The following is a 15,970-nucleotide window of genomic DNA, read 5'->3' as shown; positions in this document are numbered from 1 at the left end:
GATATCGCACTGATGTTTCTGTAGTGTTTTTCCCAAGCCTGGGACTCTTCAGTTCTCCATGTTCTTCCAGGAGCGCAGGTGCACAAGGAGTGTAAGCCAGAAGATAAGGAGGCTCCAACCCTGGGCTGAAACTGCAGATCAACAAGAGAAGAGTCAGCCTGCCCGGACACAGAAGGCGGCGGCAGCAGCCAGATGTTAGAAGACACCAGGCCAAGAATCACCTTGGGACTAAAGGACGCGTGGAGAGCGTGTGGAGAGCGCGTGAGGGGCGGGGGTATAGATCACGAGTGTGTAATTGCCCAGGGATTTCTTTGTTGGCGGTCCCTGTCTTTTGGAGGCACCCAGCCCGGGCTGTCAGTGCTGCTGTACCTCTCAATTAAATTCATTATTTTATAAAATCCGAGGCCTGAGACTCTGATGCGGGAAACTTAGGGCCAAGCCTGAAGAAGAAGGAAGTGCACTGGAGAGTAGGGGTGTGGGGGGTGGGGGGCGTGGGAGGGGGGGTGTGGGGGGGTGGGGGGGTGTGGTGTAAATTAGTATTTAATGAAATACTAATCATGAAATAAAAAGAAATAATGAAAAATATAGACAAAACCGTATCAAGCTCCCGAGATGACAGTCGCGACGCTGGCTGGCACTGGGGCAGTCCCAGGCTGGACTCAGTGACGGACGGGAACTGAATTCCGGATCTGCATTCAGGATCAGGATCACAGGCAGACGAAGAGAGTCCTCCTCAGACGTCGGCCACTGGAGGAAGAGAGCTGACCCTTTGATCCCTCAGTTTTTATACTGAGCATGAGGCAGATGGGATGGAATACCCTGTTGGTCAGGTTTGGGTCACCTGTCCTGTCCGCTCCTCCCTGCAGGTGGGACCCCACTATGCTTTTCCGCTTCCGACCCTCCAGCGGGGCAAATAACAAAGTTGGTTGGCCTTGGGTGTTATAGCAATAAGCATAAGCAAGAGCCTCTCTGCATACCATGCCTGGGCATCAGCTATAAACAATTGGTCTTATCACTCTGAGAGAGTGAGCACTCTCTGCACAAGATGCAGTTAATTTCAGTAGTTGGAGAGGCCCAGCTAAGAAGCGACGTTACCGAACAAAATTGGTTCTGTTTTACCTCAAACCCGGACACTCCCCAGTTGGGGTTGTGAGTCAACATCATGGTTTCTGAGAGCTGATACCTTCCTTCAGGGTTTCCTCGATGGGATCCAAGAGATTGTTTCCAATGGCACAGGTCAGAGGTAGTCAAGGGGACACGGACAAAAACTGGCATACCCCTACCGCTTGTCTCAGGGGCGCCTGCATTGCCGGTTGGGAGTGTCCCCGGCTCCTCCTGGACACGGGGCTGAAGCTTTCATTTCCCTTCCGCCCTTTTTCTTGAACTCCCCCCCAGGACTTCCCCGTTTGTCTCCTGTCTCTACCTCAGGGTAGAGGGGGACCTGGACAGGCTGGAGAGGTGGGCCCGTGCCAACCTCCTGAAGTTGAACAAGGCCAAGTGCAAGGTCCTACCTCAGGGTCGGGGCAATCCCAAGCACAGATCCAGGCTGGGGGGAGAATGGATCGAGAGCAGCCCTGAGGAGAAGGAGCTGGGGGTGCTGATTGAGGAGAAGCTCAGCATGAGCCGGCAAAGCGCGATCACAGCCCAGAGGGCCAACCGTGTCCTGGGCTGCATCAGAAGATGCGTGGCCAGCAGGTCAAGGGAGGTGATTCTGCCCCTCTACTCTGCTCTGGTGAGACCCCACCTGGAGTACTGCGTCCAGCTCTGGAGCCCCCAACACAGGGAAGACATGGACCTGTTGGAGCGGGCCCAGAGGAGGGCCTCCGAGGTGATCAGAGGGCTGGAGCACCTCTCCTGTGAGGACAGGCTGAGAGAGCTGGGGTTGTTCAGCGTGGAGAAGAGAAGGCTCAAGTGGTTGGTGCGCACTGGAGTCCTGTCCCATCCAGTTCTCTGCCACTCATGAGGACTACCAAGATGTGGTGAGGCTATGTTGCGTGAAAATTAGAACAAGCCCTTCAAGTCTCAGATTTCTGGGTTTATTTCCATTCTGTAGAATGGGGGTCCAGCCATTTAACAACAGCCAGCACACCTCATGTTTCCAAACACCCGATATTTACTACAGTCAAACACAGCCAATTGGTCAGTAATGATTCCCTGGGCACTCCTGATGAGACATCTGCATCCAAGCTCATGTTTAATCCAGTCAGGGAGGTTACCCGATGAGCATGCTCATGAGTCACAAAGGGGGGGTGTCTTTTAGCACCAGAACTACCCAGGGGCAGTCTGGGATCCCCTCTGGGCTCCCCTTTGGTCCACAAGTTCTCTTTTGGGCTGGCTTCTGTCTAAGTCCGCAACTGCAGAAGAACACGTTGGACCCGTCGTTTCCTTTTGCACCCTCTTCAAGGTCAGGTGCCTTCTGTGACGGCTCAGCCCCGTCCCAACCACAGCGTCTTGCTCAGCTCTGGACTCTGTTCGGTGACATCCCTGATGGGCACCCGGGTTACAGGGGGAAGCTGGAGCTGGTCCCCAGTAAAACCCCCAAAGCGCGGAGGGAGAGACAAGTCAGGTTTCTGGCTCGGGGCGCTTTGTGCTCCACGGTGGGCTTCCGAAGAAACCTCCGCGCAGGCAGACGCAGGAAATGCCTTTTCCTGCCTTTGTGGACTGAGGCTTCTGCAGCCCCGGGCGCCCCTAGCCCACCTGCCTCCGCCTCCGCCTTTGCCTCTGCCGGAGCCGCTCAGCCCTCGCTCAGCCCCGGAGGGCTTTTCTCAGCACCCCTGCGGCTTTTCCTCGGGGAAGAGCACTCGCCCTGCAGTGCCTTCAGGCAGAACCCAGGTTTCCCCGCCGCCCGGGCGCACACGGCCGCCTTCGCCGCGGAGCCGCCGTCCGCAGGTGAGCCGGGCCGCGGGGCCGCCCCCCCTTCCCGGCCTCGCGCCCCCTCCGGCTCTGCCGGCCGCCGCCTGGCCCCGCGCGCGCCGGGCCGGGCCGGGGCGGGGCGGGCCGGGCCGGGCCGGGTCGTGCCGCGCGGCCCTTGTGCGCGTGCGGGGCCGTTGGGCGGCGCGAGGTGCCTCAGAGGCGGCTGCTGCCCGGACGAGGCTGCCCGGCTCGTCCCCCCGGCGCTGCCCGCCCTCCGCTGGCCTGCTGAGTAGGCCCGGACCGGGGCTGTCCGTCGCTTCTGGCGGTGCTGCACGTTGGGGGAGTCCGGAGGCCGCGGGGCTGAAGTTGGGTGATGGGAGACGGCGCCAGGATGAGCCCCTTCTCCTGGGGTAAAGCGAAAAGGCTTGTGGGTTTAAACCAAGGGGCCGGTGCTCCGGGGTATAAGATCCGCCCCTGAAGCACCCCGAAAGCAGGTACAGCTCAGGGGGGTGGCGAGTGCGGCTGCGGTGGCAGGGCCTCGGTGAAGTCGCGACGTGGCTGGCGTGAGCCCGCGGTGCTGTGTTGGAGTACATTCCCCTGTCTAGGGTGCGGAACCGGCCAGCAGGGCAGGAGAATCCAGCCTTGGCATGATGGCCTTTACCAAAGAAAGACCTTTGAAACAACCCCATAATTACCCTCTAACCCGGAAATCCAGCTGTAGCCGAAGCAGTGTGTTCTAACAATGAAGTCTCAGCGTGGCAGTTCTTGTCATTGCAAAAAAATGCCAGATTATGATAAACTTTTATTACTTGTAAAATACGTTATTAGAACAAACTTAGTCACTTAGTGTACATTGTTTTACGTTTTTTTAATGGAACATCCATTTATGCTGTAGAAAAGTCTCGATCACTTGGCTGCTTCCATGGTTTTTTGTGTGTTTTTTTTTCATTAATACAGGAGCTGAGCCAAAGAGTCCTGGCTCCCGAACATCTCCAGTACCTGAGGAGAGTTTTGAGTTTCTTCCTGAATTCTTGATGGGCAATTTACCTATACCAGAGGCTCCGGAACCCTATGCTTTGAACAGCCGTGCAGTTGGTGTAATGGAAATGAGCTCTCCGCTACTTGCAGGTCAGAATTCGTCTGATTCTTGTCTGGTCCCCCTAAATAAAAGCCTTCTAAGGAAATAGATATGAAATTGAAAATAATTGTGTGAATTTCACCTAACTGTTTTTAAAAGGGTTTATTACAGCCTCAGGGTATGAACTCTAGAAAAGTGGGAACCAGTAAGGTACTAAGGTGGGCCTCCCAAAATGAGTGGTTAAGTATGCCACTGAAGCCGAAAACCTTGATGGGGGTAGAGCGCTTTGCAGAATACACCCTAAGAGTTCTTGGATGCGTTAAAGAGGTCAGAGAGGAGTCTTGACGGTCAGGATTTAGGACTGAAGATTTAGGACTCTTTGGAAGAGCTTAATTTTCCAAATGTTTTGCAAGTGAAAACCGTGAAGTCAAACTAACCCCCTCCCCCCCAACCCGGCCGGGGTAAACACCCGCAAAGTGTTCAGAGCTATGTCATGATCTTTCAGTCGGTTTAATTCTCGGTTGTACTGGAGGAGGCAGTGTCTGACACATGTGTGATATTCTTCCGTAGAACGACCGAGGCTGCAGAGTTGGGGAGGCCGGATGGTTTTGCAAGCCCCCAGCGAAAGAATCCAGAGTCTTTCCTGGCTGAATTTCCTGCTGAAGTTTCAAGAACAAGTAGCAGTGGAGTAAACTTGCAAGTCTTCTCAGGCTCTTCGTTTATTCCTTTTGATTGCAGGAGGATCTCCCCGACCAGCAGTAGTCCCGACGCCTAAAGTGAAAAGCAGTGCACCGCCAGTTCGAAGCCTTTATGATGAATTATCTAGTCCTGCACTTGGATCGATGCCTCTAAGCTCAGGAAGACCAGTAAGTGGCTTAGGTACTGGCCTGTTGGAAGCAGAAGAGGGGAGGTAGTTTACTGCTTCCGTGAGTTCTTTTAACTCCGTTGTCAGCAAACTGGCTGGTGAGCCTTCAGGTCCTGCTGCTGCTTAGTCTGGTTGCTTGGTGTGCCTGTTCCTGTGTAGCCTAACTGCGAGCTGCCGTTGTGGAGCCGTCTCCTGTTGTTAGTGATTTTCGGTGCTGTAGAGAATGCAAAGTGCAAATCTTGCCTCTGTTATGCTTTGTCCATGACAAATGCAGACTTGTGAGAGCTTTTTACCTTCTTGTAAATCTATGGGGCTGCTGATTGCCCGAAGGGCCCAAATTTGTGTTCTCTTTTCTGTTAGTGGGCACTAGAGGCATTTACTGAGCTAGGAGGACTTTTGTGCGGAGGGAAAGATGTCATCAAACTTTGGGGAGGGAGACGGGGTCAATTTTGAAAGTAACAAAAAATTTCTGCAAGGTCATTCTAATAATAAGCTCCAACACTTACCTCAAGCAAGCAGCCAAACATTAGTAGGTTCTCTTTTGGTGAACATGATTCTTTAGATGCAAGGAGAAGGCCTCACTGAATGTGCAGTCCTTTTTTGTGTGTTACCTTCTGAAAAGTTTATTTTTAAAGTTCAATTACTCTGCGAAGGACAGAACCCAACTGTCCTAAAGGACTGGATATTTTAAAAAACAAAAATAAAGAAAGACCAGCTCTCAGAATACATGTTGCTAGGCAGAGTGGTGCTCAAGTTTGTTTGATCTTGCATCTGAGACGTGCCCTGATTCAGACTAAAAATGTACTAAAATTGTTTTGGATATTGAAATCCTTCTATGTTAAAAAGCAAATAACTCCTGGCTGCTAAAGCTGGAAGTATACTTTCCTTTAGCACAGTTGCAGTAAGGAGTTGAGAGGATAAGGAAGTCAGTGGTGAGGAATACCAGTGGGGATGATGCTCTCGTGATTTGTAAGCCTTTTAGACAGTGAAAATCAGATGCTGGTGACTAATGATCCTGGCATGCTTTCCATCAGGATGCAGGTGAATGTGTGAATTGCTCTACTACAGCACTGGCGAGATGCCTGTTTTTTTGAAAAAGTAAATCTTGCAGATTTCTGAGTATCGATACCAAGAGCTGCTTGGTTTCACAAAGCATATGCGATTGGTGTTAGGTAAGGGATTCTTCAGTTCCTATTGCCTAAAGCTCACCCTAAGCCTAACTAAGCTTTCTTCTTGTGTACTGGTAGCTCTTTCTTGTTAGATGCTAAAATATTGCAGACAGTGCCTGAATCCTGTTGCTTGTGGCGCTTCCCTTCAGGAGTTTGCTCTACACTCCCATGCTATCTCTGATCGTTGCACTGAAGCCTCTGATCAGGAAAGTTAACTGCCTTCTCTTCTAAGGCTTAGTCATCAGCTGGAAATGCCAGAATGGCATTCCAGAGGCCGACTGGCTGTCCAGACAATCTGCTAGGCAGCGTGCTAGAACGTAATACCATTGTCAAATCACTTTTCGTTGCTAACTTTTAATAATCTTGTATGAAATGTACTTGGAAATGCCTGGAAATGCTCTCGGCTGATCTGAGAAGTGCACCTGTAAGAATGATTTGTTACTCTTTCTGTATTTTACTGCAGGCCAGCTTCTCTCTAACACAAAGCCCATTGGTTGGAACTCTGCCAGCAACTCCTGGAACAGGTAGATATCATGTCAAAATAGATAATCGACTGTCTTACAGCTTTCCTTAAGAAAGAAAAACCATTACTGTTCAAGCTGCATCAACTCCTTGCTAGTTGACGAAGGACTTGTATCTTTCTTTACGGGCTTTTCAAAAGAGATGTGGATGTGAACGGGAAATGGTTTTCCACTTTGAGATAAACTAAATTGCAATCAGCTTTGTTTATTCCTTATTCAAGTGTGTTGTTGAAGTGAGCACAGAGGTAGTTGTGCTTGAGTGAAGCTGCTGAGATCTATGGGTCGCCTTGAATCTTCATAAGGTTTCTGATCTTGAGTTTAGGCTCCTAAGCTGATCTGTCTTGCAAAAGTGATTTGTTAAACAATGCCATTTCAATTTAACAGCTTCAGGGACGTTCACTCCTGCGAGTGCCAGGCAGCCTAGCAAGAGCACTCCATCTCCTGCTCAACAAGATCCTTTTTATACTCAGGGTGGATCCCTAAGTGCAGCGGATCAACTTGATGGCACATGGGTAACTGTATTTGGGTAAGTAGACTTCCAAAGCATGAGAAAAATCACGGGTGAAATCCTGGCAACGTGTGGCAAGGAGGCCTTGGACGTTGCTGTTGTCTGGCATTCCTAGGTTCTGCCGGAAGTACAGCTGCGGCTGAAGCCAGTCAATGCCCCTGTTCTAGTGAAGCACCTTAACTTAAGCTGCATGTTATTTTTTTCCAGTTAGAAAGGCAGCATTCTGCCATTGGGGTGTGGTGAAGGAAGAAAGCCTAGAAGATAATATTCCTGCAGGCCCTGCTTCTAAAATGGCATTAACACACTGGTCTCTTCTGGATTTCTAAACCCCCTTCCTAGGCTCCTGTTTTAGCACCAGATTTCATAAAGTGCTCCCGGTAAATTCTGGATTCTTTTTTTTTTCGGTTTTTCAGATTTACTCCGGCATCAGCTTCCTATATTCTTCAACAGTTTGGGCAGTATGGAACCATCTTAAAGCATGTGGTATGTCTTAGTTTGAGATTTATTTCTGAAAACGTTGTGGCTCATTCTTTAAAAGGCTGAGTGTCACAATTGTCACTTAATGTCATCTAGATGTCCAACACGGGAAACTGGATGCATATTCAATACCAGTCTAAATTTCAAGCCCGGAAAGCCTTAAGCAAAGATGGAAAAGTGTTTGGTGACGGTATCATGATTGGTGTCAAGCGGTGTACAGATCAAGTAAGTTACCAGCTGCTTTTATGACATGGAAGGCGCTCTGCTTTTGGGCTTCCTCTTGATTTTCCCTGACCTCTTTTCTTTTTTCCCTTTTTGAATTGCAAAACCTAGCAAGTTAAGTTCTGTAGGTAGAGTCTCTTCTGCCTTACATGAGTTTTTCGTAAGCGTTTGTCCAAATTTGCTGCTGAGAAGGATCACGATTGCAAACCTCTGTGCTGCTTGGAAGTTAGAATGCACAGGATTCTGTTGTTGTACCAGATACGAAGGGAAACCATAACATAGGAGACACTTGAGCTACAAGAGTTTCCGAGACGGGAATTGGTAGCTGGAACGCTACAAGTAACGATCTAAGACACTCAATTGTCAGGTATCTGGTCTTTGTTGCTTTTGAAATGCCTGTTTTTTGTGGCTAGTGTCCGCTTTGAAATATCCCTAACCAAAGCCATAGTCATTAGCCTGTATGTTTGGAGGCAAGAGAGACTGCTGGAGACCAATGCATTTGAGGGTTTGGCCTTAGTCTGTAAAGCTCTGCCTTGCAATTGGCAATTGGATAGGATGGATTTGGCATCAGTGCTTCGGCTTCTGATTGAAAAGGAGCAGGTAGTTCCATGGGTCAGTTCCCCTTGTGTTGAGCAGAGGCAGCTGCCACCCCCACGGGACGCTACCCCTATGCTGTATTTTGGATAGCCGTCTGCGGCCAGACGGGCTTCTCAATGTCTGTCGTCCCGATGGGCTTCTCAATGTCTGTCGTCCCGAGGCTGTTGAAGGCTGTGCTCTGCTGAGTCTAATGCAGCAAATCGGGTCTCCCCAGGCTGGTTGCCATTTCCCGTCTTGTGTTCTCTGGGTTCTTGTGGAACTTGTGGTTCCCATCGGGTCGCTTGCTGCCCCTTCCATTCTGCACGCATTCCCTTCCAAACACAGCTGACAAAAATGGAGCCTTCTGCCTCCTTTTCTAGCATTTGCCAAGGGGACTGAGTGAAACTCCTTGGCAAACTGAACCTGAGCCAAAAGCTGCCAGCGGGTAAAGGACTGGAGAGGCTCCTCTAGGGCTCGGCTAGAATATTCTTAGAAGTCTTTGGAAAGAGGATGTTGTGCTACGTGTGTTCATCTGGGCCTGAAAAAAAGTTACTTCTTGAAGACTGCTGCAAGTCTTACCATTTTTTATTTTCTCTGCACTGTTTCAAACTTGGCTGCCGCTTAGGACCTACAGTGAACAGATGACAAGCTTCCACTGCTGTGCAATGGCATAATGCAACCTATCAATGCTTGCAGTGAGAGAAATGCTTGGTGGTGCTCTGTACTGACAGGCAATTTACCTGTCAATTTACCTTGCTGGCTCAGAAATGTGAACGGATGTTATGAGACGATTCCGGATAATAATTCTAGATACTAAAGGTTGAAGTACTGCTTTGTGGTACTTGCTTACATTCTACTATGCCTCTTCTTAAGAGTGTGATGGCCAACTTGGAAAGAAGCTCTAGATCGTCAATGCCTTCAGTTTGTACCCCAAGGTTTCCTACGATGAGACCTCTTGCCCCAGCATATCAAGCTTCCGTGAGACACTATCAGGTATTTTAAGGGAACAGAAGTGCGTGTTTCTTTGTGCTGTCTCCTCTGAGTTGGATGAGGCTGTACGCTCAATCACTTCCACGTGACTTTGGCCTCGATCTTCTCCTCCTGTCGTTTCTTTAAAGATGTGCCTCAAGTACAACCTTACTCTCTTCAGGCTCTGAAATAACGATAATACTGATAATGATGGTAGTCCTGATAATAATGATAAATGAATTGATGACTTGTCCTGTTTCCAGAGGTTAAGGACTTGTTTTGAAACTCTTTCAAACGTAGTCTGTGCAAATAGAGCAGCACTTGGGAAAAGAAAAAGACCTGGTTGGTATAATGAGAATTAACTGTGTTGACTGACTCTCTCTATTTTCTCTCTTCCTTTTTCCCCCTGCCTTCTAGGTGGTTTCTGGCAGACACGGTCCTAGAAAAGGTAAAAGTATTTTACCTAGAGCAATGGGATCTGTGTTTGGTTGGTAATATACAAGAGGAAGTAACACACTAAGTTGGTCAGGGTTTCAAAGATGCTACTGGCATCTGTGGTCAGGTGTAGAAGGACTGGTGGCAGGATTTTAACTTGCGTGTCACCTGTTACAGCGTCAGTTAATTCAGCAGACACGTAGCTTGCACTTTAAATGATGGCAATGTAGACACATTTTTAAACACCGAGCAAATGTAAATAGAAGTGCTTTTTTCCCTTTTGTGCTCTGATTGCCTGATTGTAGAAATCACATCAGTGCTGGCTTTTTTTCCCTCTGTACGTTGCTTCCCCATAAGTTGTACATGTTTAAAATGGCAGCTTTATTTACTGATGCCTTTCATCTTACTGTTTGTTTCTTTTTTTCTTTTTTCTTTTTTTTGTCTGGAAAGGTGGCAGGCTCCTTGGAGAAAGAACACTGTGCATATTTGGCTTCTGGGGACTGGGACTGTTCTTAGTATATGTGATGTTAATTATTTTGTTTGGATTCATTGTTCTTTCATAATTATCTCTGGCAGGGCGTTCTAAATGTCGTAGCAACTTTTTAACTCTGTTTTCTATAGAAAGCTGAATAAATGTAAGTTGTTCTTAGGTTGTTTTTTAAACAAGTGTGAGTTCTGCACATCGTTTTTCCGAACCGTGAAGTATGATGCTGCCTAACGATTCTCAAAGCGTGATCAGCCGAGCAGATGCTGCTGATTTTTACCGCAGTGGTAGCAACCAGCGTTAAAACTAGCTCATGTTTAAATGTCGTCTCCGTGGGTCTTTTACAGCAGCACGCACGTAACAGGTAGGAAACTGTAGCATTCTAAGCTATGAAATGTTGAGTTGAAAGAGCTGAATAGAAAAACGCAACGTGTCCGTGGAATACCCTGTTGGTCAGCTGGGGTCAGCTGTCCCGGCTGTGTCTCCTGCCAGCTTCTCGGGCACCCCCAGCCTACTGGCTGGTGGGGTGCTGTGAGAAGCAGAAAAGGCCTGGACCCGGTGTAAGCGCTACTCAGCAGTAACTCAAATGTCCCTGTGTGTTTCGATTTGGTGTCTGTGTTGGTGTGGGTCAACATCAGCATTTCCGTTTGGGTCAGGAGTGTGATTGCCAGGTGAATACCCAGGCATACCTATTTCCGTGCTTTGCTTCACGCTGCAGCGTGGTCTGAAAGTTCTTCAGCTGCACTTCTCTGATGCCACGACACCAAAAGGTTAGTCCAGGAGCATGCCTAATGTCCCTCGGATGCTAATGTGGTCCCTACAGGGGGGTTCTCCACCCGGTGTGCGAGAGCCAATCAACACACTGAGTCGAGATAGTTGTTTTCATTTCAATTCTGCAGGATCAGGTGCCGGGCATTTAACAAGAGCCAGCGCACCTCACGTTGCCAACCACCCCGCTGAGTCTCCAGGATGAAGCTCCTGTACCGGAGAATCCAGGGGCGGAGGAGCTCGCTGAGTAAGAATCCCGTGTAAGGATGACAAAACACGCAAAAGAGACAACAAATAATTGTGGAACATTCCCTCCCCTTTAAGAGGCATTTGATCGCTTGGCGTACCCAGACTTTTACCGGGATACAGTTTTCCAGGCAATACTTCAAAAGGATTCGCTCCTTGCCTCGCTCCTGGAGCAATTCGGAACCCCTGTGAATGAAATGAGGCCCGTTATCAGAGGAGGACCCCTCAGGAGTTCCCAATCTAGGAATTACTTCTTTTAACAGAGCTTTGACAACTTCTCTCGCCCAATTGGTGCGGCAAGGGAAAGCTTCCGGCCAGCTCGAAAAGGTGTCTCCCAAAACAAGCCGAGATTTGAACTTTTCTCTGAGTTGCCAAAATGTGGAATCTCTTTGCCAGTGTTGCCCGGGAGCTATCCCTGTTGGGGGATAGTAGTTGCTTAGTGTAAATAAGTAAGTTTTAATGAGAATAAATTACTTTGGGTGTGATTTGCGCTGTTTGCCTAGGTTTACTTGGCACGAGGAGCTAGATTTGTTGAAGCCTTCAGGCGGGCATAGAGTTCTTTTTCTTAGTGATTTTCCTCGCAGCTGGTAGAGGGCTGTGTTTAGTCTTTTCCTATGGGGAAGATGTTGATATCGCACTGATGTTTCTGTAGTGTTTTTCCCAAGCCTGGGACTCTTCAGTTCTCCATGTTCTTCCAGGAGCGCAGGTGCACAAGGAGTGTAAGCCAGAAGATAAGGAGGCTCCAACCCTGGGCTGAAACTGCAGATCAACAAGAGAAGAGCCAGCCTGCCCGGACACAGAAGGCGGCGGCAGCAGCCAGATGTTAGAAGACACCAGGCCAAGAATCACCTTGGGACTAAAGGACGCGTGGAGAGCGTGTGGAGAGCGCGTGAGGGGCGGGGGTATAGATCACGAGTGTGTAATTGCCCAGGGATTTCTTTGTTGGCGGTCCCTGTCTTTTGGAGGCACCCAGCCCGGGCTGTCAGTGCTGCTGTACCTCTCAATTAAATTCATTATTTTATAAAATCCGAGGCCTGAGACTCTGATGCGGGAAACTTAGGGCCAAGCCTGAAGAAGAAGGAAGTGCACTGGAGAGTAGGGGTGTGGGGGGTGGGGGGCGTGGGAGGGGGGGTGTGGGGGGGTGGGGGGGTGTGGTGTAAATTAGTATTTAATGAAATACTAATCATGAAATAAAAAGAAATAATGAAAAATATAGACAAAACCGTATCAAGCTCCCGAGATGACAGTCGCGACGCTGGCTGGCACTGGGGCAGTCCCAGGCTGGACTCAGTGACGGACGGGAACTGAATTCCGGATCTGCATTCAGGATCAGGATCACAGGCAGACGAAGAGAGTCCTCCTCAGACGTCGGCCACTGAAGGAAGAGAGCTGACCCTTTGATCCCTCAGTTTTTATACTGAGCATGAGGCAGATGGGATGGAATACCCTGTTGGTCAGGTTTGGGTCACCTGTCCTGTCCGCTCCTCCCTGCAGGTGGGACCCCACTATGCTTTTCCGCTTCCGACCCTCCAGCGGGGCAAATAACAAAGTTGGTTGGCCTTGGGTGTTACAGCAATAAGCATAAGCAAGAGCCTCTCTGCATACCATGCCTGGGCATCAGCTATAAACAATTGGTCTTATCACTCTGAGAGAGTGAGCACTCTCTGCACAAGATGCAGTTAATTTCAGTAGTTGGAGAGGCCCAGCTAAGAAGCGACGTTACCGAACAAAATTGGTTCTGTTTTACCTCAAACCCGGACACTCCCCAGTTGGGGTTGTGAGTCAACATCACGGTTTCTGAGAGCTGATACCTTCCTTCAGGGTTTCCTCGATGGTATCCAAGAGATTGTTTCCAATGGCACAGGTCAGAGGTAGTCAAGGGGACACGGACAAAAACTGGCATACCCCTACCGCTTGTCTCAGGGGTGCCTGCATTGCCGGTTGGGAGTGTCCCCGGCTCCTCCTGGACACGGGGCTGAAGCTTTCATTTCCCTTCCGCCCTTTTTCTTGAACTCCCCCCCAGGACTTCCCCGTTTGTCTCCTGTCTCTACCTCAGGGTAGAGGGGGACCTGGACAGGCTGGAGAGGTGGGCCCGTGCCAACCTCCTGAAGTTGAACAAGGCCAAGTGCAAGGTCCTACCTCAGGGTCGGGGCAATCCCAAGCACAGATCCAGGCTGGGGGGAGAATGGATCGAGAGCAGCCCTGAGGAGAAGGAGCTGGGGGTGCTGATTGAGGAGAAGCTCAGCATGAGCCGGCAAAGCGTGATCACAGCCCAGAAGGCCAACCGTGTCCTGGGCTGCATCAGAAGATGCGTGGCCAGCAGGTCAAGGGAGGTGATTCTGCCCCTCTACTCTGCTCTGGTGAGACCCCACCTGGAGTACTGCGTCCAGCTCTGGAGCCCCCAACACAGGGAAGACATGGACCTGTTGGAGCGGGCCCAGAGGAGGGCCTCCGAGGTGATCAGAGGGCTGGAGCACCTCTCCTGTGAGGACAGGCTGAGAGAGCTGGGGTTGTTCAGCGTGGAGAAGAGAAGGCTCAAGTGGTTGGTGCGCACTGAAGTCCTGTCCCATCCAATTCTCTGCCACTCATGAGGACTACCAAGATGTGGTGAGGCTATGTTGCGTGAAAATTAGAACAAGCCCTTCAAGTCTCAGATTTCTGGGTTTATTTCCATTCTGTAGAATGGGGGTCCAGCCATTTAACAACAGCCAGCACACCTCATGTTTCCAAACACCCGATATTTACTACAGTCAAACACAGCCAATTGGTCAGTAATGATTCCCTGGGCACTCCTGATGAGACATCTGCATCCAAGCTCATGTTTAATCCAGTCAGGGAGGTTACCCGATGAGCATGCTCATGAGTCACAAAGGGGGGGTGTCTTTTAGCACCAGAACTACCCAGGGGCAGTCTGGGATCCCCTCTGGGCTCCCCTTTGGTCCACAAGTTCTCTTTTGGGCTGGCTTCTGTCTAAGTCCGCAACTGCAGAAGAACACGTTGGACCCGTCGTTTCCTTTTGCACCCTCTTCAAGGTCAGGTGCCTTCTGTGACGGCTCAGCCCCGTCCCAACCACAGCGTCTTGCTCAGCTCTGGACTCTGTTCGGTGACATCCCTGATGGGCACCCGGGTTACAGGGGGAAGCTGGAGCTGGTCCCCAGTAAAACCCCCAAAGCGCGGAGGGAGAGACAAGTCAGGTTTCTGGCTCGGGGCGCTTTGTGCTCCACGGTGGGCTTCCGAAGAAACCTCCGCGCAGGCAGACGCAGGAAATGCCTTTTCCTGCCTTTGTGGACTGAGGCTTCTGCAGCCCCGGGCGCCCCTAGCCCACCTGCCTCCGCCTCCGCCTTTGCCTCTGCCGGAGCCGCTCAGCCCTCGCTCAGCCCCGGAGGGCTTTTCTCAGCACCCCTGCGGCTTTTCCTCGGGGAAGAGCACTCGCCCTGCAGTGCCTTCAGGCAGAACCCAGGTTTCCCCGCCGCCCGGGCGCACACGGCCGCCTTCGCCGCGGAGCCGCCGTCCGCAGGTGAGCCGGGCCGCGGGGCCGCCCCCCCTTCCCGGCCTCGCGCCCCCTCCGGCTCTGCCGGCCGCCGCCTGGCCCCGCGCGCGCCGGGCCGGGCCGGGGCGGGGCGGGCCGGGCCGGGCCGGGTCGTGCCGCGCGGCCCTTGTGCGCGTGCGGGGCCGTTGGGCGGCGCGAGGTGCCTCAGAGGCGGCTGCTGCCCGGACGAGGCTGCCCGGCTCGTCCCCCCGGCGCTGCCCGCCCTCCGCTGGCCTGCTGAGTAGGCCCGGACCGGGGCTGTCCGTCGCTTCTGGCGGTGCTGCACGTTGGGGGAGTCCGGAGGCCGCGGGGCTGAAGTTGGGTGATGGGAGACGGCGCCAGGATGAGCCCCTTCTCCTGGGGTAAAGCGAAAAGGCTTGTGGGTTTAAACCAAGGGGCCGGTGCTCCGGGGTATAAGATCCGCCCCTGAAGCACCCCGAAAGCAGGTACAGCTCAGGGGGGTGGCGAGTGCGGCTGCGGTGGCAGGGCCTCGGTGAAGTCGCGACGTGGCTGGCGTGAGCCCGCGGTGCTGTGTTGGAGTACATTCCCCTGTCTAGGGTGCGGAACCGGCCAGCAGGGCAGGAGAATCCAGCCTTGGCATGATGGCCTTTACCAAAGAAAGACCTTTGAAACAACCCCATAATTACCCTCTAACCCGGAAATCCAGCTGTAGCCGAAGCAGTGTGTTCTAACAATGAAGTCTCAGCGTGGCAGTTCTTGTCATTGCAAAAAAATGCCAGATTATGATAAACTTTTATTACTTGTAAAATACGTTATTAGAACAAACTTAGTCACTTAGTGTACATTGTTTTACGTTTTTTTAATGGAACATCCATTTATGCTGTAGAAAAGTCTCGATCACTTGGCTGCTTCCATGGTTTTTTGTGTGTTTTTTTTTCATTAATACAGGAGCTGAGCCAAAGAGTCCTGGCTCCCGAACATCTCCAGTACCTGAGGAGAGTTTTGAGTTTCTTCCTGAATTCTTGATGGGCAATTTACCTATACCAGAGGCTCCGGAACCCTATGCTTTAAACAGCCGTGCAGTTGGTGTAATGGAAATGAGCTCTCCGCTACTTGCAGGTCAGAATTCGTCTGATTCTTGTCTGGTCCCCCTAAATAAAAGCCTTCTAAGGAAATAGATATGAAATTGAAAATAATTGTGTGAATTTCACCTAACTGTTTTTAAAAGGGTTTATTACAGCCTCAGGGTATGAACTCTAGAAAAGTGGGAACCAGTAAGGTACTAAGGTGGGCCTCCCAAAATGAGTGG

The 15,970-nt window shown here is 50.8% G+C and overlaps 1 protein-coding gene across 1 annotated transcript; it reads left to right on the top strand.

The window, feature by feature from the left end:
• Positions 1 to 3,244: 3,244 nt before the first annotated feature.
• On the top strand, positions 3,245 to 15,687 carry LOC309672462 (nucleoporin NUP35-like; the record flags this gene model as incomplete). The annotated part of the gene is made up of 8 exons (XM_082483991.1): positions 3,245 to 3,263; positions 3,811 to 3,981; positions 4,670 to 4,797; positions 6,429 to 6,489; positions 6,871 to 7,012; positions 7,408 to 7,477; positions 7,568 to 7,696; positions 15,610 to 15,687. The coding sequence occupies 8 exons, from the start codon at positions 3,245 to 3,247 to the stop codon at positions 15,685 to 15,687; spliced, it is 798 nt and encodes a 265-aa protein (XP_082340117.1).
• Between the last annotated feature and the right edge of the window lie 283 nt (positions 15,688 to 15,970).

This window comes from Vanellus vanellus (genome assembly GCF_965231255.1).
Source record: "Vanellus vanellus genome assembly, chromosome: 5".
Classification (NCBI taxonomy): Eukaryota; Metazoa; Chordata; class Aves; order Charadriiformes; family Charadriidae; genus Vanellus; species Vanellus vanellus.
The sequence above is the reverse complement of the archived record's forward strand: the minus strand, read 5'-3'. Positions and strand labels throughout refer to the sequence as shown.